The sequence below is a fragment of the Calypte anna genome, chromosome 3 (genome assembly GCF_003957555.1).
Source record: "Calypte anna isolate BGI_N300 chromosome 3, bCalAnn1_v1.p, whole genome shotgun sequence".
In the NCBI taxonomy this organism is placed as follows: domain Eukaryota; kingdom Metazoa; phylum Chordata; class Aves; order Apodiformes; family Trochilidae; genus Calypte; species Calypte anna.
Genome location: NC_044246.1, coordinates 82,811,561 through 82,838,344, shown reverse-complemented (window position 1 = coordinate 82,838,344; position 26,784 = coordinate 82,811,561). Strand labels below are relative to the sequence as shown.

Below are 26,784 nucleotides of genomic sequence, written 5' to 3'. Positions count from 1 at the left end.
ATAGGTTTAGTGGAAATTGCTTTCCCCACTGTCCAGATTAAATACTGCAAGATGATTTTTTGTATGAGTAAACATCCTTCCAATAACGATCAGACCGATAATGTCTTAAAAGGAGGAACACGATCTACATTTTGGTCTTATTCTTCTTGTATGGACTATTTCTGGATACAGAACCTTCAGGTAACATGTTGACTGTCCATAAAATGCATTTTAGCATCTTCCTGCTGTTGTGGGGATGGGTTTTATCCACTGAATGCAGAGCCCACCGACAAGGAAAAGAAATATATGAGGTATACAAAAAAGGCAGGTGAGTCTCTCTCTTTTTTTTTCATTTTTACATTCAAATATCTACATTTTGGACAAATGTAATGTTTTAGGTGAATGATTAACAGATGATCAGATTTTGCATTTGCAGATTGTGATCTCTCAGTCATATTTCTGTTGCTGTTTTTAACAATGAATAAGTTTTAATGTATGATCTATAGTGAAAATAATTTCTCCCTTAGATAAAAAATAATTAAAATTGTGAGGTATCTCATGCTTTGAAATTGTACAAAAAAAGAGAATAATTTGCTTAAGTTTATTGTGGTTAAAAGGTGGTAGAGTATTTACATGAAAGTTGAGTGGAAATTTCGGTCTATGAGCACTGTTGCATTCACCAAAGATAAGATTGACATGAGATATTAAATGAAAATATTCAGAATTTATTTCAGTATTCCAACCCAGTTGTCTTATAGACCTTTTGAGAGGGAAAAAATAGAATTCTCTCTGCAAACTTCAAGGCTGTGGTCAGTTATCAGAGGAAGCAGAAAGAATATTCAGTATATGGAATTAAGATATTAAAAATTATTTTAAATATAGCATGATTTTCTCCTTCTGCCTCTTTCTCTCAAAAAGGCTATATGGCATTTTTCTCCCACTATCTTGTAGACAGTGATTTTACGAGGTTTTGAGCTGAGGAAAGGTTTTTTGCTACAACTGAGTTCTGATTACTTATATTTGGGGAATATCTGGAACTTTGTATAAGGATTTTTATAGTCAGGCATATAACAAGGTAAATCTGGAGCAAAAAGTCCTTCAGGTTTTTTGAAGGATATAGCTGATATGTTTAGATTGCTGTTCAAATGTTGCATATTTCTGCTTGTGACAGACTGAACTTCTGTCATTTTTTGTTATCTATATTCACTCTTCCTGTTCTGTCATGTCTCTGTATCAGCATCAATTCTGTAAAGTGTACAGGAATGGAAATGCAGGGATGTCACAGCCATGCAGATTTGAAACCAGTTAGCCTTCAGAAAAAAATGGATGAAAGGTGGAAGGGAAGAACTATAGACTCACAGGAAACACGGAGACTTTTTGGTTTTCCTTGTAGCTAGTCAGGGCTACATTACAGAGTAATTCCAGTGTCCTGGTTGGCACCTGGGGGGGTCCAAGAACCATCTTATGCATAGGGAATGGCTTTAGTAGTGACACCACCTTTGTGGGGGTATAGCTGGCAAAATGGATTCAGGGGATCTGTTCATGGTCAGCCCCCCAGGGGATGCATTTCTAGAGGCAGCATGATTTCAGGACAGCCATAAGACCTCTTATTTATTTATTTTTGGTTTTATTTATTTATTGAAGCTTCATGACAGTGGCAGCAGAGGTGATGTGCTGCCTGTAGCAAAATAAAGGGCTGAGAAGCAAGGTACCACCATTTGAGCTGAAAAGCATCCAGCAGAGAGGAATGCAGGGGCACAGCCATGCTCAGTGAAAATTCCTGCTGCACCAAATGCTTAACAGTGTCAGTGCAATCAAGTGACACCATAACAAATGACAACAGAAAAGAGAATGTTAGAATATATTAAAATTCAGTTTGCTTAGGAATTGTATCTTCACCTGTGCTTTGTCCATACGGTGTAGTTGGGCTAGGACAAGCACATCAAAAAGCCCCAAAGTATTTGTGGTTTTGAGAAGCTGGGACCACTGATCTTCCAGGACACCCACACTGTCCTGGGAAGTTCCTTCTGGCCTACTTCTGCCTCAACAGATCAGTGGTGATGCTAAAGAGGGCTGATGGGGAGGGAGGACCAGTTCTGGTGCATGGTCACAGGCTTTGTCCACAGGCTCAGAACAGTGCTCATTTTCACCTGTGATGGGATAGGCCATGAGAGACCAATGGTTTTAACAGCCTTATAATTTGAAAGGTCAAAAAGGACAATCATGGTCATGCACCTGATTTCCTCCTCAGCTCAAGCAAAAAAGCCTTCTATATAAATTGTATGCCAGCCCTCTAATTTCTGATAATTACCTACAATTTCAGATTAACAGAATAGGATTGCAAGTAGCTTTTAACTTCATCTCTCCGATTATTTTCTCCTATTCTGTGCTAGCTTCTCCATCTAAATGGATCAAGCCCCCTCTTCATCTCCTCTTCAATTTATTAAAAAGTGTAAGCTTGCATTTCTTAGTGTAGGATGTTTCCTAAACCTTGACTCAGTCATTTCCTTGTTTTCCTCTGCCCCCTCAGTGCTCTTTGAGGATTGGCATCAGGACTGGGTGCAGTGTTTGCACAGTCCTCACCTGGGTGGTGTACAGAGTTACTTCCTTTGACCTCCTGGGACTGTGGTTGTGGTCTCCATTGCAGTCCAGCAGTGGGAGATCAAGTTTGCCCAACATGACTGGGCACCTCTGTATGGCAGGACACCCTGCCTTAGGTGGACAGCCAGTCCTCTTTGTGCTCACATATAGTTCCCTATACATTAAGAGGATGAGGAAGTTTTGAAGTGGACATGGTTCCTTTGCATTTCAGTCAAACTCAAGGCCTTTTTTAATCACAGAATTAGATCCTGGAAGCAAAACAGAGCAAGGAGGCATGCTATATAACACCAGGAAAAAGTTTGCAGTGAAGATTGCTCCTGAACATTTTGTTATTGGCTTTTTTTCCCTCCATTCAAGACTCAGACTCAGGCCTATATATCCATTAAACAGAAAAAGTTGTAGCAGTTGACTTTGTTACACTCTTCTTCAGGCACTGCCATCTCTTGCTCCATAAATCTCTTCACTGCCACCTTTGTTTCCTGAAGAGACCCACATGCCTCACTAGAATTTGATGGGGAAAATCTATTTGAAGTGGAAAAGGCTGGTTCCACAGCACCACAAGATGCTCAGGGTGGCTTGATTTGCATTCGTGGCCTTTCTAGCCTCCAGAAGCCTCTTTTAGGGGCACAAGACCATCTGCTTGCCCCACTGCCAGGGCTCAGTGCCAGTCACCGGTGCTGGCAGGCAGTGCAGGCACCTGCCTCAGAGCCCCTGCCACCATGGGTGTGCTGCCAGCATCCTGCTGTCCCTGACAGGCCTGTCCACCCTTGCTCCTGATTCTCATGGTGCAGCTGACGAAGGAAATACGCAGGCTTTTAGCTTGATTCTTCAGGTGGTGCCACTCTGCAAATGCCAGCTTCTACCAGACAGATTTGCTTGCTCTGAACTCAGCGTTCAAACAAAAACTCCCCATTTACTCAGCCATTTTCAGTTCCAGGGCTTGTTCTCTCACCTATCCAAATCCACAGCCTTGGCAATCCTGATATGGTGAGGGATAGCCATTCTACCAAGGTAGCCATTCTACCATGAGATAGAACAACTTTAAGGAAGGGTGAGCAGGCAGGCCTGCTTTTATCCATGAGATATGAACCACATGCATGCACCACAGTCTCTTGAGGACTGGGTTTGCATTAGAGGAATTTTGCTAAAGGTCCCAAATAATGCCTGAAATAGAGCTGAGGAGGCTTTGGGACACAGTACAGATTGTGATGAGAAAATGGCCAAGAAGTGTAGGTCAAAGTATGCATATAGTCACAATGAAAGTAGGAAAACAGATAGCTTTATTTTATGGGACTTAGTACAAAGCCCTCCAATATTATAATTCACCATAAAAAATGTCTGTGTGCCAGTCAAAGGCTCTACTACTTATTTTTGCTAATCTCCAGGACAAATCACCTCAAAGGCATTTCACTTCAAAGAGCAGCAATATAAAAAATAAAACCTTTCTCACCTTGCAGACCTGTTTGCAGTTTGCAGTCAACCATGTGCAAATCCTGTAGGGTTTGCAAAGCTTTTTACTCCTGCTAAATCCACGGTATCAAAACTCTTTCAGGAAGGAGCTGAGATCCGGAGCACTGGCAGCAGGGCTGTCTGCTGCTTTCCCAACTGCTCAGCCTCCTGGAAAGCCACCAAGCTGCATGGGGGTCACTAGAAGAGTACAAAGAACACTACAAGTCACAACCCTCTTATGCCAACAAAAGGGCCAACGCCTGTGTTGCTAATTAGACTTGCAAAATCTGCTAGAGAGGATGAGCAGTAGGAAAAGAACTGGCCTGGAGCTGAGCCCAGGTTGTTCTGCCAGAGATAACTGCTGAGGGGGGAAAAAAGTCTCTTTTAACACTAAAATCTCCCTGGACAGCATCATAACCACCTTTCAGACAGACAACTCTGCTGAAGGTGTTTTGCTATACAAGATTTGCAGATGATGTTTTTTTAATCTTAGCTAAGACCCATTTCGTGTTTTCAATCGTGTCCCTACCACCTTCCTGGCTGTGTTATCATCATTTTACCTCACTGAGGTCTCCAAATAGCAACCCATTTTCTACTCCTGTGGAGCTCCCTGTCCATGTTTCTGTCAGTAAGAACCATCTTTAATAGCAGATAAATGACATCATCTACAGTAAACCTGGGCTTGTTACTACCTGGTCTCTTCCATTGCCAGAGATCTTGACCACATTTTCAGATGTTATTACAAGTAGTGACACTCCTCTTAAGTCATGAAAGCCACCCTGTGTAATTATGGCCGTGGTACTTTCCTGGTCCTTTTTCAAAGACTCAGAATTGTACTGCACATTTGCAACACTACATTTACCTTCCCTTGCTTTTGTTGAGTTTGGATGTCTGTGTTGTCAGCTCCTTCATACCCTGGTCATGTTGTGTATGAGCTCTCTGCACTCTGTAAATCACCCATGGCTGTCCTGGTACCCTCACTGGGGCTGCTTGCTACAAGCAGGGCAGTTCCTATCTTCTTACCCTCCAAATGCTGTCTCTGACCTTATAAATGAATCCCTAACAGATTTCTTCCTTTACCCTCCAGTAACATTAAGCTGTTCTCTTGCCCTAGAGTTTTGCTTTTGTGTCTTCAGGACTGATCCTGAAAGCATTTATTTGCATGAAAAAGTCTCACTCACACAAACTACCTGCAGATCAGACTTTCAGAGGGCATGATAAGCCCATAGAACACCCCTTGAAAGCATTGCCTGTAGGAGCACATGATCAACAGGGAGCAAGATCCAGTGGAGCTCTGGGCACCCACAGCTCCCAAGACACTGCTTTTTAATATCAGCAGTTTGCATTGTGCCTTGACACCATATACACATGCAAATGGAGCATCTCCATCTCCCCTGGTGGTAACTTGCCTTCCTCTTTCCTCCTTTCACCTCCATTGCCTTCACTCCTATTCTTCCCCTCATTCAAAGTTTCTCCTCTTCTCTATCTTGCTCTGTCACTTTTTCATCCCAGAGTTTCTCTTCCCTCTCCTTCAGCTGCCTCATTTGTTTGACCCTAGGCACAGCCATTTCCTGGGTAACACAGCTCTGCCAGATTTTCTCCAGTCACTTTGAACTCTGTATTAGCCTGTGACTTCCTCCTCTCCTCTGGCAGCTGTTGCTGCTGCCTGTCCTTTTCTTCTGTCCAACAGTCTTCATTTTCTTTACCTTGTTATACTTTATTGTTTTTATTGTTGCTTTGCTATTCTCTCATTTTTCCTTTCCATCTCTGTTGTTCTTTCAAGTAACTTCAATCCTGCACAACACCTTTCCTTGGAAATCTTGTGTTTTTTTTCTCACAACCTAGCCAAAAGCGTCCTCTTTCTGCTTATCATTGCATACAAATGGTAAGGCCTTGAAAATTGTATTTTCTACTTTTATCATTATCACCATCCTTCTTTCACCCTCTCTAGAACTTATTTTGGGTCTACTTTTCACGTAGCTTACTATCTTTATTCAGTGGACTCATGGCAGAACATTGTCTCCACTGGTACTTTTGTAGCTATATCTGTTCACACACCCATCTCCTGTTTCCTCCCTCTGAGTACATGATTTGGTTTCCTGATTAGAGGATTGGATTCACATGGGAAATGCTCCCTCTGGTCTGTCTTCTATAAACTGCCCATTTAGCTTCCAAACTCACCTGTGTTTTCACACTTGCAATTTCAGTGAGAGTGAATTTCACAGTGTGATGACATGCTGTGTTTACATACTTCCTTTCAAATTTCTTCTTGTTATGTGTTGGGAAAAGTCTGGAATGACAAATTCCTGTTCACTTTCACCACACCACAGCTGATTTTATATCACTGCACTGTATCAGTTGTTGTCTCCCCACCTGGAGAGCCTTGGTCAGGCTGGCTTGAAGCCTTCTTCACCTCTGAGCTCTTTTTCTTCTCTTCCTCTGCTCTGTTTTTTCCAACTCTGGGCACTGGACATGCAAACAAATTCCCTAGCTGTGGATGTTTTGACTGGCCTTATAAAGATAGAGTGCTTTCCTTGTTGTAAATAATGAACTAAGGCTAGTATTTGTAATTAGCTAGTTATTCCACATTCTGCATTTATACAATTATTTTTCTGTACTCCACGCAGTTCTTTGTATTCTCTTTTACTGAAATCCATCTTAATGATATCAGACTATTGAGCCAACATGTTGAGGCTGCTTTGAATTCTTACCCTAGACTCCAGATTGTCCATTTCTCTTTAAAGCATGCTGTTGTGCATGAGTTTTATAGTTCTGTCAGCTGCATTATTATTGAAAATATAACCACGTTCTATGATGAAATCTCTGAGATGCCATTTAATGTCTCTTGACTGTAATGTAATAACAGAGACTCTAACCATGATATTTCACCCATGCTCAAAGTCAGTTTCATCTCAACCGCATTTCCTTAGCTGAGTAATGAAATATTAAAAACTTCATTCAAATCTACTTCTCCTGCTCACACTAAGATGGCCAGTTACACTGTCAGAAAGAACATTAGACTGGTTTGACGTCAATTATGGCAAAGATTCACTTTGAGTGATCTTCACAAATCTCATTATCCCTGAGGACGCAGGCAAATGGATCATGAGTTTGTCCCAGTTTCTTTCAGAACATCAAAACTCCAACATCCTTCTTCTGTCCCCTGCTTAAATCCAGGTTTCATGTTCACCCTCTCACCTTCTCTCAGAGGTATCACTCAGATATGAGGAGTCCTCTCAGATATCTTCCTAAGACTCAGACATAGTAAGAGCTGGTAATCCCAGTGCTCCCAGGAGAGTGCCATTAGCCTCTGTTGACATAAATACCTCCAATTTACCTAAATATTTCTTAACATGCCCTTCCCTGATCTCCATGCACTATGCTGACATCTGATTACAAGTCAAATTTTCTTCGAAGACTGGAGCAGACATGAAGCCTTTCAGCATGTTCTGCATTGCTCCCTTGCCTTTCATCCATTTCTTTTTTTTTCATTTAGCTGAGCCCTGGCATTGTGCCTGCTTCAGCTGGCAGGATGGGCCTCAGTCACACTCTTTCTGGTCCCTCCAACCCTTCCTTTCAACCTATCTAACACAAAACCCAACAAACACATACCCACTGGGTGCAGTTTCTGCCACGCAAGGGCACTTTCATTTTTGCAAACTCAGGTACAGTGCCAAGACCTCAAGTGGTATTTCAGTTCTGTGAATTATCAGCTAAGTGTAGGTTTGCTTCGTTTAATTTCCTCTGTCAGTGTTTATGTCCAGGCAAAGAACAAAAGAAGTGCAAAGCTTAATGGATTCATATTGTCTCCTGCCTCTGTATACTTTGCATTCTGAGACTGATCTATATTCTATATATTTTCTGATTTTAAATGCATTTCCCATTGAATTTTCCATATTATTAAAAAATAACATAGCAGAAGATTGTTTCTCAGACTTTGTGACATGAACATTGAAAACAGCACTCCTTCCCATTTCTTCTCATTGATTTAACCACCTATAAAAGCAATGGGCCACCTTTCTTCACTATCTTTAAAGTTACTGTTCATAACGACACATGGCCCACCATAATTATAAGCAACTGCAAAATACCAAGATAAATTCCTTGATTAATTTTCCTCAAGTTTTAGTGGTTTGTTTACAGCTCACAGCTTTGAAATTCTACCAGTTTGAGTCCAAATCAGTGTGTTTCTATGCCACATTATCCCTGGGAATTATTATGTTACACAGTGGATTGTGTTTCCTGCAGTGGATGTTTCTGGTTTAGAGCAGTTTCCTCCCATTGCAAGTGTGCTCTCTTCTCCTTCAGATGCTGGGTGGTTTTTTTCCCCATTTAACTACCTCAGTTTTCCTTCTCACACAAAGCACTTCTCTGGGCTCTGGACTACCTCACCATCTTCACCCAGACAAACCTGGTGCACCAGCATCTTCCCAATTCATTTGCCAGACAAAGGCATATTAAGGGGGGACTATCTGTGAACCTTCTGCCCCATACCTCTTTCCTCCCTTTGGGATTCTGCTGGGGAGGCTCTTTAGCCCAGCAAGACTCATGCCAGGCAAGATCACACTGCAGTGAGGGAATACCCTTGCTTATGCAGGACTGTCCAGTATGTCTGTGCTTCAGGAGTCATCCCACATCATGATGAAGCACCATTTGAGCCTGATGTTTCCTTTCTGGTCCTTCTTTTATCTTCCTCTCTGGCCTTACTCAGTGTTTGCCCTCCCTCCCCATCTCTGTCTATACAGCCTCTTTTCAGTTTCACCTCACACACAGGCTCTGTTGAAGATTCAAGCTCTATTTGCCTCTGCCTCATCTTTTCTCTGCAGAAACATTCTCTATGTTTGTTCATATAATTCCCAGCAATTTCTTGACTCTCTAACTTTCTTTTCCCTAGCTCAGCTCCCCCCACCTACCTCTATCTTTAAAATGATGCTGATGGTACGAACCCACGTCACTAACCGGTCATAAGACAGAGGGAGAAACAACTCCTAGTCAAATATTTACACACAAGCCTTTAGTAAGACCTGTACACTTCTCACAGCTCTTTAGTAGTACCACTACACCACTACACCTTCACCATTCCCATGTCCTCTTTGCCAAGGCTTTGTCCCCTGCAGGGCACTGAGCTGCCTCCGCTGCACTCTCCTGCTTCTTCTGCCTCCTGCAAGGTTTTGTCAGGGCCTTGCTCAGCCATAATTTTAGAGTCAGACTAAGGAGAACGCGGCTGCTGCCATTCCCCTGCCCAGCATGGCAAGAGGGCTGTGCAGCATAGTTGGTGCAGAATGTGAGGAACAGCATGAGCTGCCTACTAGTGTCCACTGAGGGACAGGGAGCCCATAGCTGCCTGCCATGGGCTCATCCGACAGGGATGAGGGAGTTTTCATCTCTTGCATTACTGTCCAATTAAAAGTCCTACTGAAGACTGGCTGAGTGAGCACCATACACTCTTCTTCCTTGTGTCAGTGGTAGGAGAGGCTGTGGATGGGCAGCACAGCAGCACAGTGTGAGCTGCAGAGCTTGTGTCTGACAAAATCAAGCACATGATGGTTTCAGAGGGAGACGGGGAGAAAGTCCACAGTCTCTGCCTTGTAGAAGAGGTAGAGGCATCCACCCAGGTATGAAGTAAGCAGAGAGGAAACGTGGAACCCAGGTGTCTCTGCCCCAGCCTTCCCAGGCTTCCTGGGGCAGCAGACACCTCCACTCGGGGAAGGAGGTTTGGGGTCAGCTGCAGCCACAGCCCCCAGCCAAAATGTTGCTGAAGAGGCAAGTAACTGAAGGGACAGAGATTATGCCACAGCCACGTCTCAACAGTATTTCCTGAGACAAGATCTGTTCTGACATCTCTTCCCTGATCTGCTATCCTCTTTGCAGACCTAAGAATATCATAAGGGATATAGAGAACAGACTGTCCCAGAATTTAATGAAATCTGATAATACTAACTTTAGTTAGCCCAGTCTGCTGAACCCACCAGTACTGTTCCTCAAAAATGTCACCTCTTAGACCCAGGAAAGATTATGTGAATCTGACTCTATTACTTCAGCAACTTACTTTCATTTTTTTGTTCAAGGAAAATACATCAGATTTTGCTTTTTCCTGAAGAAACTGATTTGTGAATGCCTATTACAGGTATATTACCTCCTGTTGAGAAAAAAAAGAATATGATGCATAGGTAGGAAATGTAACCTGCATAAGTAATTACAAACTAAAACACTAAGATGGGTATGACTTCTGTCACATTTAGTTTGGTTGCTTCCAAAAGCTCTTATTTCAAAGATGAAAAATACTGTGGGTTTCCCAGTACACACTGCAAGTGTGGACCTGACATCCCTTTGGCACAAATGCTGTAAAGCTGGGCATTTGGAAGTGTCTCCTGGGACCTTCAGATGTCACGCTTGGACTGTTTCCTCTGAAAATCAGATACGATTATCACTAACAGTGCAACTTCTTTTTCTGTGTTAGAGGGACTATAAGTGCCACAGTGAACCTAGGGCGTTTTTTTTACAAAAGAGGGATTGCTTTTTGCCTTGTGTCTGCAGCAGTAGTGAGCAAAATCTTTTTTTGCTGAATTTTTTTTGTTCATTATTTGGTATATTTTGCCTCAGGAGTTATGGGTTAGTTTTAAAGGTTATTCTAGGAAGCAAACAAGAGCAGGAGTAATATTGTCACACTGTGGGGTCCTTGTGGTAAACAGTTGCACTGAGGAATCTGTGAACATCTGGGCCAAATCTCCTGAGTGTGGCTGTCTGCAGACTCTCAGGGACAGCAGATATGTGAGGGGAAGTCACAGCAGCTTGCCATTGATTCACTGCCCAAACAGGTAGGCTAATGGGGTCCTGTGAAGGAGCCACCACTAATTACTTACCCAGCAGAGCACTCTCCAGGAACTGGACCGGAAAAGCTATTTATCAAGTAGACAGAAATGGGGCTTCAAGTTGCAGTGACTGAAGAATGAATGGAAACAGGTAAAAATTATTTGTTGCCACAGCAGAATTCAGGAGAGAGAGGGAGTTTCGGTAACTTCAGACCTGTGATGAGGGGAATGGGAAAATCAAAAATGTGAAGGAGCCAAAGCAAAGATGACCTCAACATGATCCTCTGCCATGACTGGAGCATGGGGGACATTTTCCAGTGTTTTCTGGTAAGGAAATAAGCTTAGTTTAGAAACAGTGGAGAATCACCTGGAAGAAATAAGAGGAACCACCTGGGGTTGCTGGGTGCAGAGGACAGGGAGGATTTGGCTATGAGTCCTTGATAGCCATGCCTTGAAGGTTCCTTTGACAAGCAACATAGGGCCAGGACCAACATGAAGTTCTACAAAGAGAAATGAAAATTAGAAATTGCAAGAACATGTCATATTTCCTCCCTCTTTGAATTCCAGCATTATTCCTGAACAGCCAAGAGTTTACTAGGGCACTTTGAAGTCATGTAAGTAGGTCAGCTCATCATCAGAATCTGCTTATCCCCAAAATACGTGAAATTACTTCCTGATGGCCAGCAGATCAGAAGCGAGCAGCAGCAAGATGCATCAGCAGCATCCAAGGGCAAATCAACAAGGCAGAAGACTCCAGAAACTGCTATTTGTATTTGCAAGTCAATTTTGCTGTGAAACCTCCAGTGCCAAAGAAGCTGCTCCTTGAGATATCAGTGGTGCTGTGTGGCCCAAGGCTCCCCGAAGCAGTGGTCTGCCTAGGGGTTTATTCCCAGACTTCCTCTGGGAAGCACAGAGCAGATCCTGAAAAATATACAATCCTACGTGGCAAACCCTTTGCTTCAGGGTGAGATACAGCTCAGTATGCCCAATCTTAGTCTGGTGATGCAGAGGTTGTTTGCTTCTCCATGGCAGCAGAAAAATGATAATACCTCCAATGCTATCAATTTTCTGAGAGTACCCAGTCCAGGAAAATATCACCCTGCAAGGTTTGGGGTTTGGCCACCACTCACCAAAGGGGGGATAATGCTCAGGTAGAGATGTTCCTCCTTGCAAAAGGAGCTTTGCCTCTATAACTCTACAGTGGAATTTGAAATGTATGTTAATGGGTGAAAAAATCTCATTAGTAGAACTGATTAGATTTAAGTACAGAGAGAAGCTATTCTTTAAACTTTTAACTAATGATGAGTTAGAACTGCTAAGTGTTAAAAACGTTACTTTTACTCAGGCTAGCACTTACATTGCCAAAAGAAATATTCTCTCCTTTAGCAATAAAATATTGGCCAGACACCTGGGAGGAACTTTCTTCACAGCCATCTGGGAGACTATGAAAATAGAAAAAAACATTTTGACAGTTTATTTTTTTTCCCCCTCCGTGACGACTTTGCAAATTTGTTCTTCACATGCAAATACACAGCTGCCTGTGGTGAATAGGTTCAATGTCTCTGCTCCCCACAGGCTGGCAGCCCCCCTTGTCCTCTACAACATGGCACCATCCCTCCAGAGCCTTTGGTGGCACTGGCCATGGATGCTGGAGGAGGGAAGTGAGCCACTCTCCTGGGTTCTATGCCACCCAGTCAAAACCAGTGGCTTTCAAAAAATAAAAAAAATCACAAAATGGCTTAGGTATGAAGGGACTTTAAAGATCATCTTGTTCCATCCCCCCTGCACAGGCAGGGACACCTCACACCAGAACAGGCTGCTCACAGCCCCATCCATCCCAGCCTGGAAGACTTTCAGGGATGGGGCACACACAGCCTCCCTAAGCAGCCTGTTCCAGTGTCTCACCACCCCCATAGTGAAGAATTTCTTCCTAATGTTTAACCTAAACCTACTCTCTTCCTGTTTAAAGCCACTACCCATTACACACCCTTATAAAAAGTCCCTCCCCAGCTTTCTTGTAGCCCCCTTCAGGTACTGGAAGGCCACTGTAGGGTCTTACCACCTTTTGCCTTGTCCCAGTCGCAAGCCCCTGACACTCTCACCCTCCACACCACCGGCCTTCAATAAAAGGGTTTAAAAAAAGAGAAAAAGGTAAGATCCATTTGGCGTGTGTGACAGAAGGCAACGCTGTGGGGATCTGGCACTTGCCGCCGCACTTCTCTGCCGATGTCCTCACCTGCCTCATCCTCATGGCCACCCATCTCAGCTCTCCCTTTTCCTCTCATCCCTGCAGCCAGCCCCAGCGGCAGAGGCGGGAGGCCCACGGAGACGCACACAAGCAAGGCAGGTAGGAAAAACCCCCGGTACCAGATCCCCTGCGTGGGCTGAGGCTGTGGAAAGGGAAGGGGACACCATGTAAGCAGCTCAGAGGTATTCAAGAAGGAGTTGTGAGACCCAGTAAGTCCCAGGGGAAGGCACATTGCCCAGCATCCTCATGGAGATCATAGGATTTTCAGGGTTGGAAGGGACCTCTAAGGTCATCCAGTTCCAGCCCCACTGCCATGGGCAGGGACACCTCCCACTGGGTCAGGTTACTCAGAGCCCTGTCCAGCCTGGCCTTAAAAACTTCTAGGGATGGGGCTTCCATCACCTCTCTGGGCAACATGTTCCAGTGCCTCACTACCCTCATGGTGAAGAACTCCTTCCTAACATCCAATCTAAATCTGCCCTCTTCTCATTTGAATCCATTCCTCCATGTCCTATCACTATCTGACACCCTAAAAAGTCCCTTAGCAGTTTTCTTGTAGGTCCAAAGATGGGGTCTGGCACCACAGCTAAGCAGTCTTATTTTGGAGCTTTACATCAGGAATATATTCCCTGTAAAAGATCCTTTGGTGTCCCGTTTTCCACTGATCTATTTCTGACTTGTCTTGTGTATAGTCAGACAAGTGCTTCTCTGAGCATGCCAGCTTTTCTCAAACCAAGAACCAGCAAAGGCTTTCTTCCTGTTTTTGAGCCCTCCTGCTGCCCCAATGGCTGCCATGCAGTTGGCTCTGAGGGCAGCAAAACTTCTCCTACACGGGGGTGCTGAGCAGCATTTTGCACCTTGGATGTGGAGGAGACGCAAAGCATCCTCTGCCCAGAATTTTATGCAACTCCAACAGCTTCTGGAATGACCCTCCCAGGCTCTTTAATGCTCAGTAAAGTCCCAGGTCTTTAATGCTCCTTTTTATCCTTGTTAGAAATCTGGGGCAGGAGCTAATGATTTTATCCCAGGTTAGAGGATGGACTGTCTCCTGGCCTGGTTCCCAGCCTGCCTCCATTTTGTTCCTGGGCAACAGCCAGCAGCTTATTTCAGATATTGTTTCCCTAATTCCTGGCTTCAGGCTCTGTCATGACTCAATGTCAGAAATGCCTCCCCCTCGTCTCCATTTCCCCACTTGCCCACTCACATTATTCCCACAGCCCACACTTTTTATTGGTTGCCTCCAAACTGTGCCATGAGCAAAGATAATTTCACAGAGTAAAAAAGTCACTAAACAGATGTTTTCTAAGTGCCAAAACTATCACAGGTGCCTAAGATGTGTGCATGAATTATATTTTAATGGTTATGGTCTAAGGGGTACTGGAGTGAAGGTACTCACAGGCACTGCCCAGGGCTCATAGCTTTGCTTCTCTCTTCCTTGATAGCCCAATCCTAAAACGAAGCCCTGACATCACCAAATCTCCCCTAACAAAGTCAGAGCAGCTGCTACGAATAGATGACCATGACTTCAGCATGAGACCAGGTTTTGGAGGTATGAAATGTTCACATTCGTTGCTGCTCCTGTTTTACACTGTTGCTTCTTTATACTGTAACATGTAGTTCAGGACAACAAGCATGCTAACAAGCAGAGCCTTTTCTGTCTCTGATTTTTGTTATTTTGTGTTGTGTATTCATGATACATTCAGGAAAATTTGTGTGCAGTGAAATAGCCTCCTTCCTTGGCAGAAAAAATGTATCTCAGGCTTTGGCATGGAAATGTGATTACTGGATACATAATATTCTTGATATTCAGTGACACTTTCTTCTGATAAAAATATGCAAATACACCTTGTGTTTATTCACAGATGGAGGGGAAATTCTGAGATTTCATCTTACTAATGGCCATGCGTGTACCTAATGAAATCACATACTATATGTGCTGACATGGTCTTATAACCCAAAAGAAAAGATTTTGACTGCAGTAGTTTTAACATTTGCTCACAGTTTTGTAGCTGTATGCTAGAGCAACCGAAGCTTTCAGGGAAATGGATGAAGGAGAACACATTTTCTTTCAGCCCACCGGATTAGAGAATGTTGTAATTTATCTACTCTTTCTGGCTGACAGATGGTCATTCAAATCCAGGATACCATTATATACTCTGATGGAAGAAGATTTTATTGCTAAATGCTCAATATGCCAAATACCCACATATTCAATTAATTTTAAAAGGTTTCAGTTTCACAGAAGTCTGCTAATGTGAGCACTATTTATCTTAACAGATCTCCTGTACTGTAATTGCCAGAGGTATGTGAAAGGCTAGCCAAAGCCTGTAGGAAAAGAAAGGAAAAAAAAAAAAATAAATCAGAATCCCTATTTTGTGATGTGACAGCCCAGCCCTTCCTCTTGGGAGCCCCAAGCTCAGTAGCACACACCTGTGTCTTGTAATGCATCCCCTTCCATAACCCTCTCTTTTCCATGGCCAGCCACTGAATGATGTGAAAGCCAAACACAAGGAGCTTGGTGCTGCTGTTAGCCCAAGAGGGGAGCAAAAGCAGCAAAGGAAAAATCCAGAGTAACCCTCAAGCCCCTTAGCTCTGCCACTTCTGCCATATAAGTCACTGCTCTGTCGGGCACCCACCTGGTGAGCCCTGGTCCCAAGCACTAAAGGCCTTTTAAATTTTGAAAGGACGTGTAGGATGACACAATAAAAAGAGAAAGCCAATAATAGGTTAGTTGTCTCATTGCTGATTTTGATTGTTATCAGGAGGGGTTTTTTTGTTATGAATTCCAATAGTTCAGTTTTTAAATTGGTTTACTGTTGTTTCTGTTTCAGACCATCTATTTTTATCTCTAAGTTATGAAAGCCAGAAGATTAATTTGTCTCATCAGATTTACATCTTCTCAACTTTTTGTTTCACCCTAGGCCCTGCAATTCCTGTTGGGGTGGATGTCCAAGTTGAAAGTCTGGACAGCATTTCTGAGGTGGACATGGTAAGAGTAGAGAAGGGCTAAGGGCAGATGGAACCTCTGGAGAGCATTTAGCCCAAACTCCTGCTGAGAACAGGGTCAGCCAGAGCTGGCTGGCAGACACAGGGTTTATATCTGTAGGGTTTGAATACCTCCAAGGAAGGAGACTCCACAGCCTCTGGGAGGCAGACTTGGGTTTGACCTGAAGCTTCCAAAAATTACTCCTGTTGACTTCATGCTACCATTTCATCTCCCTTCAAGCATAAGGAAAAAATCTGGTATTTTCTCTTCTCTAGAACAAAATGTTACAACACTGCCAAGACTGCCCCAAAGGATTTGGGTTTTTACATTTTCTAAAGAAGTGATAACATGTTTACAAACTCTTAGGAGACAAATTAATGTGTTAGTTTTAAGGTTCTTTGATATACAGCAGACAGTCCCACTTTGGTTGTGTTCTGGGGTGGTCAGGGGGCAGCTAGCTTCCAAACAGAAGCCATGGATCCATTCTGAAACCAATACCAGTCTAGCATGGTAATTCTTGCTTCCAACAGGGCAGCCTGAATGAACTCAAGAGAGAGAAGTTTCTCCAAAATATGGCTTTGGTGCATTAGTTGTTGTAGCACCCCAGGGCATGCAGGACACATGCTGGTGCTTTGCACAGGCTAAACTCCTTACTGAGTCTCTTGTCCTTCTTTTCCTGACATACAATTAGTAACATGAAAACAGACAGGGTCCAAATGCTGTCTCAAAGTGGTGCAGATTTTGGTCTCGATAATTTTTGCTGGAGGGGCTGTCTTCATCACAAAACATTGCTGAAAGCAAGGTATGATTTCTGTGGCAGATTTTCCATAGGAAGTTTTTCTATGGATACATGACACGTAAACAACATCCTGTGCATGAGAGCAGGAGCTCACAAGGGGAACAGGAGAAGGCCCTGCATGTACTTTGCAAGATGTACACCAACTTTATTCACCCTTTCAAAACCCAGATCTTGTCAGATGTCTGCTGTTACAGCATCCACAGAGTCTCTCAGCACCTCAGCTTCTACTTTGAAAGAGGAAAAAAAATCCCACCCTAACACAGAGTATTTAAAAAAAATGTTTTGCTCTGTTGAAAGAAGCAAACAGCTCTGAAGCTTTCACAGAAAGGTACAACTTCCCTGTGCTCCTAATTAAGAGCCACAGGGTTAAAAAACCTGCACCTGACCTCCCATGTGTAAGTCAGGAACCTGTCTGTGTGGCAGCACAGCTGGCATTCCACAGCCACCCTGATTGCACAGCATCCTCCTCTGGCTGCAGCTGTTTTGGCTTTGGAGCAGGGATATCTGCAGCCAACAGGCTACTTACAGGCTGGAGCAGGGTTGCAATCCTGGGGCACATTCACCTGCATATTGTCCTCAGCCCCAGGGAGCCCTCCAGTTGTCCCTCTGTCTCCAGTGCTCATGGCCCTGACTGCCAGGCATGGAGCTTTCACCTCTCTTGGGATGGTCCCAGCTGTTCTGGTTGAGTAAAAAACTTGTGAATGTATTCAGAGAGCACCTGAAAAGCTTTGGGACTTGAAAGAAAAGGGAAATAACATATTGCTGAGAATTTTAAAGTAAAAAAAAAAACACAACAAACCCACTTACTTTCTAAGAAAGCTTTAAGATTTTGAATGACTTTCCCTGCTCCTCATGCAGCATTGTGCTGCAGCACCTAACAACATGGAAAAGCCTTGAGTGAAAAACCCACTCAGGAGCAATTTTGGCTGTTTGCAAAATGATCACTGAGAAGATTTTATATTGTCAGAATAAATTCTTTTTAACTCCTGTAGCTTTATACTAAAGGCCAGGGTCCTTTGCATGATCACTGCTTGCGTTCTAAATGAAGAGACAACCCTGACAGAGATATTCACTCTCTACTGAATTTAAGCTTGAGGACTTGGAGATATCAGTCTTTCCTTTTTTTTCTCTTACTTTCTGACTAGTTTCAAGAAAGTGGTAAAAGAATAGAGAACATTGTAAAACTTCATTGAGATGCAAAAAATCAGATTCTGTTGTCTAATTAACTGAAAAATGTATAAATATCTATTATGGACCACTGACCCTGAAATTATCTGAGGGTGCATGAGGGGCAGAGCAAGCAGTAAGTGCTGCTTTGCTGTTGGCTCCAAAACTACAGTAACGTGTGGTTGGGGGATGGAGTGGTTGGCAGAACCTTCCACCTACTGCTGCCTCAGCTTGTCTGCCTTTTTAGTCCGTGGAGTAGCTCACAGACACCAAAATGCATCATTTGTATTTCAGAGGTGGATTTGCCACCTGGTTGGCTTCGGATTTCTGAACCCAAAGAGTCGGTCTGACCTAAGGAATAAAGATGCTGCAGCTGGTAGCATCCTCTGCAGCTCAGGGAGTGGGTGAGCCTTCAGGAATGGGGCTTTCCAGCTCGTGGTTTGTCTCAGAGAGAAGAAATATCTCCTGATGCTGGTAAAGCCTAAGTTGTGACATAAGCCTGTTCGTTGCAGGACTTCACCATGACACTTTATCTGAGGCATTACTGGAAAGATGAAAGGCTGTCCTTCCCTAGCACCAACAACCAAAGCATGACCTTTGATGGCAGGCTGGTGAAGAAGATCTGGGTTCCTGACATGTTCTTTGTTCACTCCAAGCGCTCTTTCATCCACGACACCACCACAGACAACGTCATGCTGCGGGTCCAGCCAGATGGGAAGGTACTTTACAGCCTCAGGTAAAGCTTCATTTGCTCCGTGTGAGCTATTAGTGGAGTGAGAAACAAAGTGGTTTAATTGATTCCAGTGTTGTGCTTTTGCATGACTTCATGTTAAAAATGAAAAAAGACAAGAAAAAAAACAAAACAAAAACAAAAACAAAAACCCCAACCCAAACCCAAACCAAACAAAAAAACATGAAAAAGAAGGAATGTGCTGACTACCCACTGCCACCTGAGTCCCTGTGCATTAAGCACCTATTGCAGGAACTCAATTTCTATGCCCACATTGCTGGTTTCACCAGTGTCCCTTCACCTTTCATGCATAGTTTGTCCCTGGTCCTGCTGTCAGGAAGCTGTGTCCAGACACAACATGCCCTCAGCGCAGCTCTCCAGGGACCCCCGGGGTTTGATCCTCATGGGGCACAGCTGAAGAAGCCAGGCACAACCTAAGGAAAAAGGCAATGGCTGAAAATAAACAGAAGTACAGAGCAGCTTTAGTTACCTGCTTCACTATACAACAAAATCTCTGGGAGTAGCTAAATGTGTAATTTATATCCTTATAGGTAACTGTGACAAAGCATAAATGATACTGAGTACAAGTTTAGCTTTCTGATAAGCAACAAAATAGATGAAATATCTGAAGTGACAAGCTTCAGAGCTCCTGGTAACTCACATGTATGGGTAGAGCAAACCAAATGTGAAATGCCTGAAAGATCCTTGAAAGGGATATTTGGGTAAAGTTTGTTTTACCCTCTAGTCTGAGAGGTGATCCAAACCCTGGCTTTTCCCTTTATTTTCCAGATGGTTGATTAGCTCTGAGAGGAGCATTGCTGGCCTGACTCTCGACATTATTAACCCAAGATTTAATTTCATTCTAATAAGTAATGCTTCCATAACTGGAGATGCTGAGTAAGAAACATCTGTCAGTCTCCAAAAGAAGCTAGTATTGGTGCTTCTGTTTTTCTTGTCTGTCTGTGGCTGTTAGAAAACAAGTATTGCCAAATGACCCATAAAAACCTATAGGAAAAGAAATTACTGTATGATACCTGAATGCTGAAATTACCTCCACAGCAACAAAATAGCAAAATACGTCATAAATAAACAAAGCATCAGATGATAAATAATGTATTCTGAAGGGCAAAAAGAAAAAAAATGACTGTTAGGAGGACAGGATCAGCAAGATGCATAGATATAAGTAATGATAAGGTGGCAAAAAACATTGCTTGGGAAGTCTGTGGAGGTCTTTGAGGGCATGTGAGATAGTGACTTTAGGAGTGGTAGAGGCAGAGCTGAGTCTGCCACAGGGTGAGGAGATCAGCTTCTCAGCCTGCTGAGGTTTTTTTATAACTTTGTGAAAGAAATGCAAGGAAAAAACCTGTTGATTCCCCCCGGGGTTTCAATTTGACAAGAATTTTCATGTTCTCAGCTATTTTTGTTCTTACTGTTCATTGAAATTCACAGCCTGAACCATTTCTACCTTCTTGGTCTGAAAGCTTTTTCTTCACTCAGCATGTTAGATGAAGTTCAGGTGTTTCTTAGGCCTTTTCAAAGTTTTCTCAAGCCCTTACACAATAAAAAAGGACAATAAAATGACATAATGTTCAGCAGTAGCATGCGTGACTATGTGCTCTTCAGCTGCATAATCCCAGTCATCTGTGTTGCAAGCGCTTATGGCTGTCTAAAGAAAATGAGGAGAGAATAATATCAGACTACTCAGATCCTGCTGCTGAGTCTTGTACTTAAACAATATTGTCCTGTACAAAAAGGTGGTGAACATTTTGAATAGCACGTCAACAAAGTCTGAATATTTTATTTAGTAGCAACTGCAGGCTGGAGTGTTTTGTGAGCGCTGGCAAAGGATGAGTGCTGATGTCCCCCCAAAAGCAAACTAGTCATTACTGTCTGCCTTTGCTGAGTGCCTTTGCCTGTAGATATTTTTCTTTAGTGTCTAGCATTTTAAGATTCTTCCCCAGGATTTGTCTTCTCTTGTCTTGGAAACCACTGTAGACCTCGCTGGCACACAATCTGAACCAAAAATTTTCATTCAAAGCGTAAATCCAGATAGGAAAGAAACATCAGCAGGAACCTGCACATGCTGAAGGACTACTAACATGGGGGACTGCATGGTGATTTTATGATTGTGTGCCAGACATCTGTCTACCATCAGCCCTGCTACAGTTCATTAGTTCTTTCCCCATTATGATTTATACTTCCATTTTAATTTACTTCCCTAGAGCTCAAGCCAGTTGCATCAAGCATTATGGATGCTCCTAGTGCAAACACAGTTTTTCTATTAGAAGAGAAATAATTGGACAATAGCAAAACCAGGACTTTCTATTGAAAAGCAGAGCATTTCAGTGGTCTCTGTTGCACACCAGCTCCAGCCCAAACTTGAAGCATTGCCCGTGCCCTCTGGTAGCTGGTACCCAGGTGTGATCACCAGAAATTACCTGTACCCCTGGTGGTACTAGGATGGCTTTCATGACTACAAATTATTTTATTGTACAAAGCACTTGTAGAAAAAACAGATCTCTGCAGAGAGAGGTTTGCTGATTGTCAAAGATGGAAATGTGCCTTTGCTGCTCATTCCCACCTTCTGCATTATTTTGGTCATCTAGTAGGAATTTATAGTGGCCCAACTTTCCAGTCATCTTTTTGCACCCTAGTTTGCTGAAAAGAAGAAATGGCTTTAACTTAAGTGGAATGGCTTTAGCTGAATGCAAGATACCTATTTTCAGTTGTTACTGTCCAGATAACTACTTAATAAAAACTGAAACTTGCAGCCTTACTATTTTTCAGTCACATAAGAAGACAAGTTTCTAACGGGGTGGTCTTTATTATTCCTAGAGTTACAGTAACAGCAATGTGCAACATGGATTTTAGTCGCTTTCCCCTGGACACACAGACCTGTTCTCTGGAGATTGAAAGCTGTAAGTAAAGCAGAGGCATTGGGGGAGCCAAGGGCTTGTTTCATTCTATCAATAAAAATAATACCGATAGTGAAACTGCCCTACACTCATGGGAGCTCTAACCAAAGTCAGCAGACTTGTACTCTAAGAAAAGAGCCCATATTTTTTCACTAGAAGTAGCTGATGTTTGCAACAATGTGATGGTTTTAAACACCAGCTGTGAGTGCTGATTTCCTGGTGTCCCCAAAAGACGGGCTGCCCCACTGCCACCTGATCACCAGAGGACCTGAGCTGCTTGCCTGCAGGTTGGGAGTCCTCAGCAGCACCTCCTTGCCCAGGTGCCCTCAAATGCATAAATAAATGATCCTATGCCCTTCACATGCACCATCTGCTCAACCATGGGGTGGAAACCACGATGGGGCAGTGACATGAATCAACTTCCTCTTAAAATTCTTATATATGTGTAAGATAAACCTAGTTTAGACCCACTTGTAGCTTCCTTGTCCCAAGTATGAGAGACACACAGGTTGGCTGGATTTCATACAGAGACATTTTAAACTTTTAGGTTTTTAGGGTTTTTTTCCTTCTCCTTCCTAAGATTGCAATAAGGAATTATAATGTTAATTCCATTTTAATGTATCTATGTGTGATTTTTTTCTCCTTCTCTGGGAATAGTTTTTACTAAACCTTATCTGAAAGGATTAATATTACTGTATTTCCACATGTATTAAAAAACCCAAGTCCACTAGACGTTCATGTGTGCATCACAGCCAGAAATTTTACCCAAGAATTTTTCTTCCCACTGCCTCAGCCTGTTCTTCCCATTACCCCAAGCAGTTTCTTCTCCCCTAAGTCTCCTTTCCTTTGCTTCTGATTGCAGGACAATTAAAAGGGGCACTTTTCCAAGTTCTGATATGGTAGGCTATCTGACACATGTGTGAGGTTTTGATTAAAGAAACAAAAGTTTACAAAATGCACCAGGCATTAGGCCTGAGGGCTGTGACAATGAGCTAGTCCACTCCTTGCCACAAGTCATACCCCTCATCCCTGTGGCTCTCAGCCAGGTGGTGGCATTGAGCATTTTCACCTCACAGGGTGGCCTGGAAGGTGTGTGGGCCCACCCTTGGCTGTGGGTACAATGGCAGCTGATGCAATGCACTACACTGAGGTTTGTTCTGCTCCCCTAGATGCCTACACTGAAGATGACCTCATGCTCTACTGGAAGAATGGGAATGAATCCCTAAAAACAGATGAGAGGATATCACTCTCCCAGTTCCTGATCCAAGAGTTTCACACCACCACCAAGCTCGCCTTTTACAGCAGCACAGGTGGGTACTGGAGTGACTGTCAGAGTCAGATGGGGAAAGAAGGGCTGCAAACTGTCCCTCTAGACCTTGGCCATGGAAGATTGTTCTTTAGGAGGTGTCCCTGTGGCCCATTAGAACTGCCACTCTTCCATGTAGAGGCTGCTGTCCCTGACACAGACTTTCATCTTGATGCCATCTTGAAAGGTAGCCCCTCCTCATGATCACACCAAGCCCCAGAGTGAGTTAAACTCTCTGGGTGCACAGGTTATATATTTTGTTTAGAAGATGTGGTCCTGAAAGACACACTGACTTTGGTAGCTGGTTCAGGTAAAGAGTCTTTTCTGTAAACTGCAATGGAAAGTAGTTCAATGTTGGTGTGACTTCTCCTTTTCTTTCCATCATACAGGGTGGTACAATCGCCTCTACATAAACTTCACTTTACGTCGTCACATCTTCTTCTTCTTGCTCCAAACCTACTTTCCTGCCACCCTCATGGTCATGCTGTCCTGGGTGTCTTTCTGGATAGATCGCCGAGCAGTTCCTGCCAGAGTCCCTTTAGGTAAAAACAATCCAGCAGGCTCAAGAGGCAGTTGCCTTCAACACAAAATCCTCTGTGCCATGCACTGCCCCAGCATTGCCTTCTGGCATGGAAATCAGCTGTGCCAGACATCTGGCCCTCATGCAGGGGACTGGCTTTGGTACCAACTTTCCATCTGCCTTTGTCAAGTGAATTACCTTCCCTGCTTGCACAAGTGCTAGTTGCATGTGGTGCAAATCAGAGAGCAAACATCCCACTCTGCTTTTAGGGATCCTAAAAGAGACAGGGCACAGAAAGAGCCAAAGTAGCTGTACCATTCAGTTATCAAAAAAGACGAAAGTCAGTATTAGCATACCTGACAAAATTATTGAGTTTTGCTTGAGGTGGGAGGGTGGAGGTAATAGTCAGTTGAGCTGTGCGGTTCCACTTGTTAAATGAGTTTACAGTGAGTGAAGAATTCAGCTTCCCCTTCTGCAGCATCCTTCAGACAGATGATGCCATATGCCAGAGGAGTCACCATGGGAGCAGAACTATGCCATGGACATAAAAATTCTTCTAAAGCTGATGCTTTGCCCTTAGCAAAGTGTTTATTTTTTGCAGACTTGGAATCCAAGCTTGCCTTTACTTATTCCAGGCAGCACACCTCAGGACTTTATTGTTAAAATTATATTCCTCAGTGGAGAGGATATATACAGGCATAATAGAGATGGCAATGGGGCTGTTTGTCCAACACCTTGAGACACCATTAAAAGGAACATAAGGGTTTGGGCCACGGCTTTTTGGGAGATGGAGGCACTGCCTTTAGCAGTGCTTTTTAACCATCAAGATAATCCTGTGAATTCACTCCTTTTATGCTTATATCCATCATTTCAGCTTTCAAAGGGATCATGAATGTGACATGACTAGCCCCTGGAGTAAGAGCATCACAGAGAGCCTCCTCAGATCTAAGGTGACTCCAAACTACAGAGGCTGATGTGCTCACTCTGCTCACCCACAGTGTGATGTGGGGCAGCATTTCCCTGTGGAGTCCTTTAGTACCTGATCTTGCCACAGGGAAACTTGGGGAACTTGGTGGAAGCAGACACAGTAGCAGACAGGTTTCATTTTTGCCTGTGCTGTGAGGTTGGGGAACTGGAAAATGAGCTACTTGTGCACCCCTTCCAGGGACTGTTTTGAGTCTGGAGATGGAGTGCAGCCAGCACTGGGTCAAAGTGTGGCTGCCTGGCCATGGGGTTGAGTGCTGGTGGTGCAGGGAGAAAACAGGTCTCCACAGCCTGAGACCAGAACTAGAGATATTTTCACTGAAAAAACAACAAGAAAACCCTTCAAGAAAACCCTTTAGAAATCAGGGCTGGTTGGGCCCTCCTCAGGCAGCAAAAGCCATCTCCCAGGTGTGAAAAACAACACTGCAAGGTAAAGTCAGATGTCAGAAAATTGCAACAACAGTTGGTGATGAAGAGTCTGGTTTGAAAGTGACTTGTGTTCTCTGTCATATTCCCAGGGATCACCACTGTGCTGACCATGTCCACGATCATCACTGGGGTGAACGCCTCCATGCCCCGTGTTTCCTACATCAAAGCAGTGGACATTTACCTGTGGGTCAGTTTTGTGTTTGTCTTCCTCTCAGTGCTGGAATATGCAGCCGTGAATTACCTGACTACAGTGCAAGAGAGGAAGGAGAGGAAACTCCGGGACAAGGTGAGGTTTTCTATTTCCAATGCAGCTTTATGGCCCTGGGAAAAGGTGTGACACCTGTCTGGAAAGGTTCAGAAGTTTGCAACTACACTGTGCTTCTCTCAGTTGCCTGGGGAGAACCCAGTGTGTGCAAAAAGACACCAGTAGGGAGGCATTCTGGTTATAAAGATTTGCTAGACAACCCACAACCAGGCTCACTGCTCTATCTTCAGAGGCTGAGGGCACTCAGGCCCCTGCATTGCCTGTATAAATGAGATAGGGATTAAAATTTTTATCTTTAGTTTTTGGTTTTGTTTTCTTAACTGCTGAAGATCTAGGCCAGTAAAGAGCACCAAAATGGTGATTGTGCGTTGGTTTTCAGATAATGTGGCAGATTTTCTCCACTTTTCTCCAGGTGCAGTCTAAACTGAAACACAGCAATCCAAATTTCCCTCTCCTACCTTTGTTACAACAGATTATAGTCACCAAAAATTTCAGCCTAAATTCTTCTTTTCAAGTGGGTCAAGCTTGATACATTCCTCCTTGTGGATTCCCTCTGTCCTATTCTCTGATTTTTGCAGCTTCACAGTACAGGTCCAACCTTTATTTACACCTTTAGCCTTGCTTAAGCCGAAAGAACTTTCCCACAGACAGTCCCACCCCCTCCCTGACTGCTCTTCTCTTGGAGAGCTGAAAATGGAGAAGCAAAAACCTGCTGCCCAGCTCCAACCTCTCATTCTGCTTTGTGTGCCCCAGCAGCCTGGATTCCCCAGGCTTCTCCCCTCCTGTGCTTTTACAAGGGGATAAAAGGACATCTGTGTCTATCTGAACACAACTCAAAAATCATCCTGCTCTTGCCTGTGTCCACAGCTTCCCTGTGCATGCAGCCTGCCTCAGCCTCGACCCATGATGGTGGATGGCAGCTACAATGATGGGGATGTGAATGAACTGGGGCACTTCATGCCTGAGAATGGAGACAAACAGGACCGAATGATGGTGCAGCTGGCTCTGGGCTCCGAGAGGGGCTCGGGCAGGAGGAAAAACCAGAGATACGTCAGCATGCGGATCGACACGCACGCCATCGACAAGTACTCCAGAATAATATTCCCTGGTGCATACATCCTATTTAATTTGATATACTGGTCCATTTTTTCATAAATGTACATAACTTCCCTAAGCATGGAGCATTGTGGCGTTAAATGAAAGCACCATCCCATAGGCTAACAGGAAGGAAACTGAGAAATGTTTAAACTGAGAGGAAGATGGGATTTATTTTTTTTCGGGATTTTTTTTTTTTCTTAGATGCAATTGATCTGTGGCATAAATAATTGTACAAGTTTCACGTTTCAGCAAAATATAGGATATATAATCGAAATTTTTATACTTATTTAAAGCTGTGCTATGTTCCTTACTGTGCCTCACAGGCCACTGTAAACTATTTTAACAAGTGACTATAATTGCCAGTTGCTTATATATGGTGCATCTTCCATTTTGTGCCCCTGAAAGCCTAATTCTCAAAGTACCCGAATGCATGCATACAGCATGCTCAGCAGATACTCTCATGCTCATGATCATGCTCATGGTACTCTCAGCTCAG

At 43.6% G+C, this 26,784-nt stretch overlaps 1 protein-coding gene across 2 annotated transcripts; it reads left to right on the top strand.

Moving 5' to 3' along the window:
* Positions 1-26,345, top strand: LOC103529886 (gamma-aminobutyric acid receptor subunit rho-1). Of its 2 annotated transcripts, XM_008495391.2 has the most exons (10): positions 1-307; positions 13,135-13,188; positions 14,532-14,638; positions 16,011-16,078; positions 18,554-18,777; positions 21,607-21,689; positions 22,856-22,996; positions 23,382-23,534; positions 25,015-25,211; positions 26,058-26,345. In XM_008495391.2, exons 1-10 carry the CDS (start codon positions 186-188, stop codon positions 26,343-26,345), a joined length of 1,437 nt encoding a protein of 478 aa, XP_008493613.1. In that variant the 5' UTR covers positions 1-185. The 2 variants fall into 2 exon arrangements, with proteins under 2 accessions (XP_008493613.1, XP_008493614.1); XM_008495392.2 differs by lacking the exon at positions 13,135-13,188.
* The last annotated feature ends 439 nt before the right edge of the window (positions 26,346-26,784 follow it).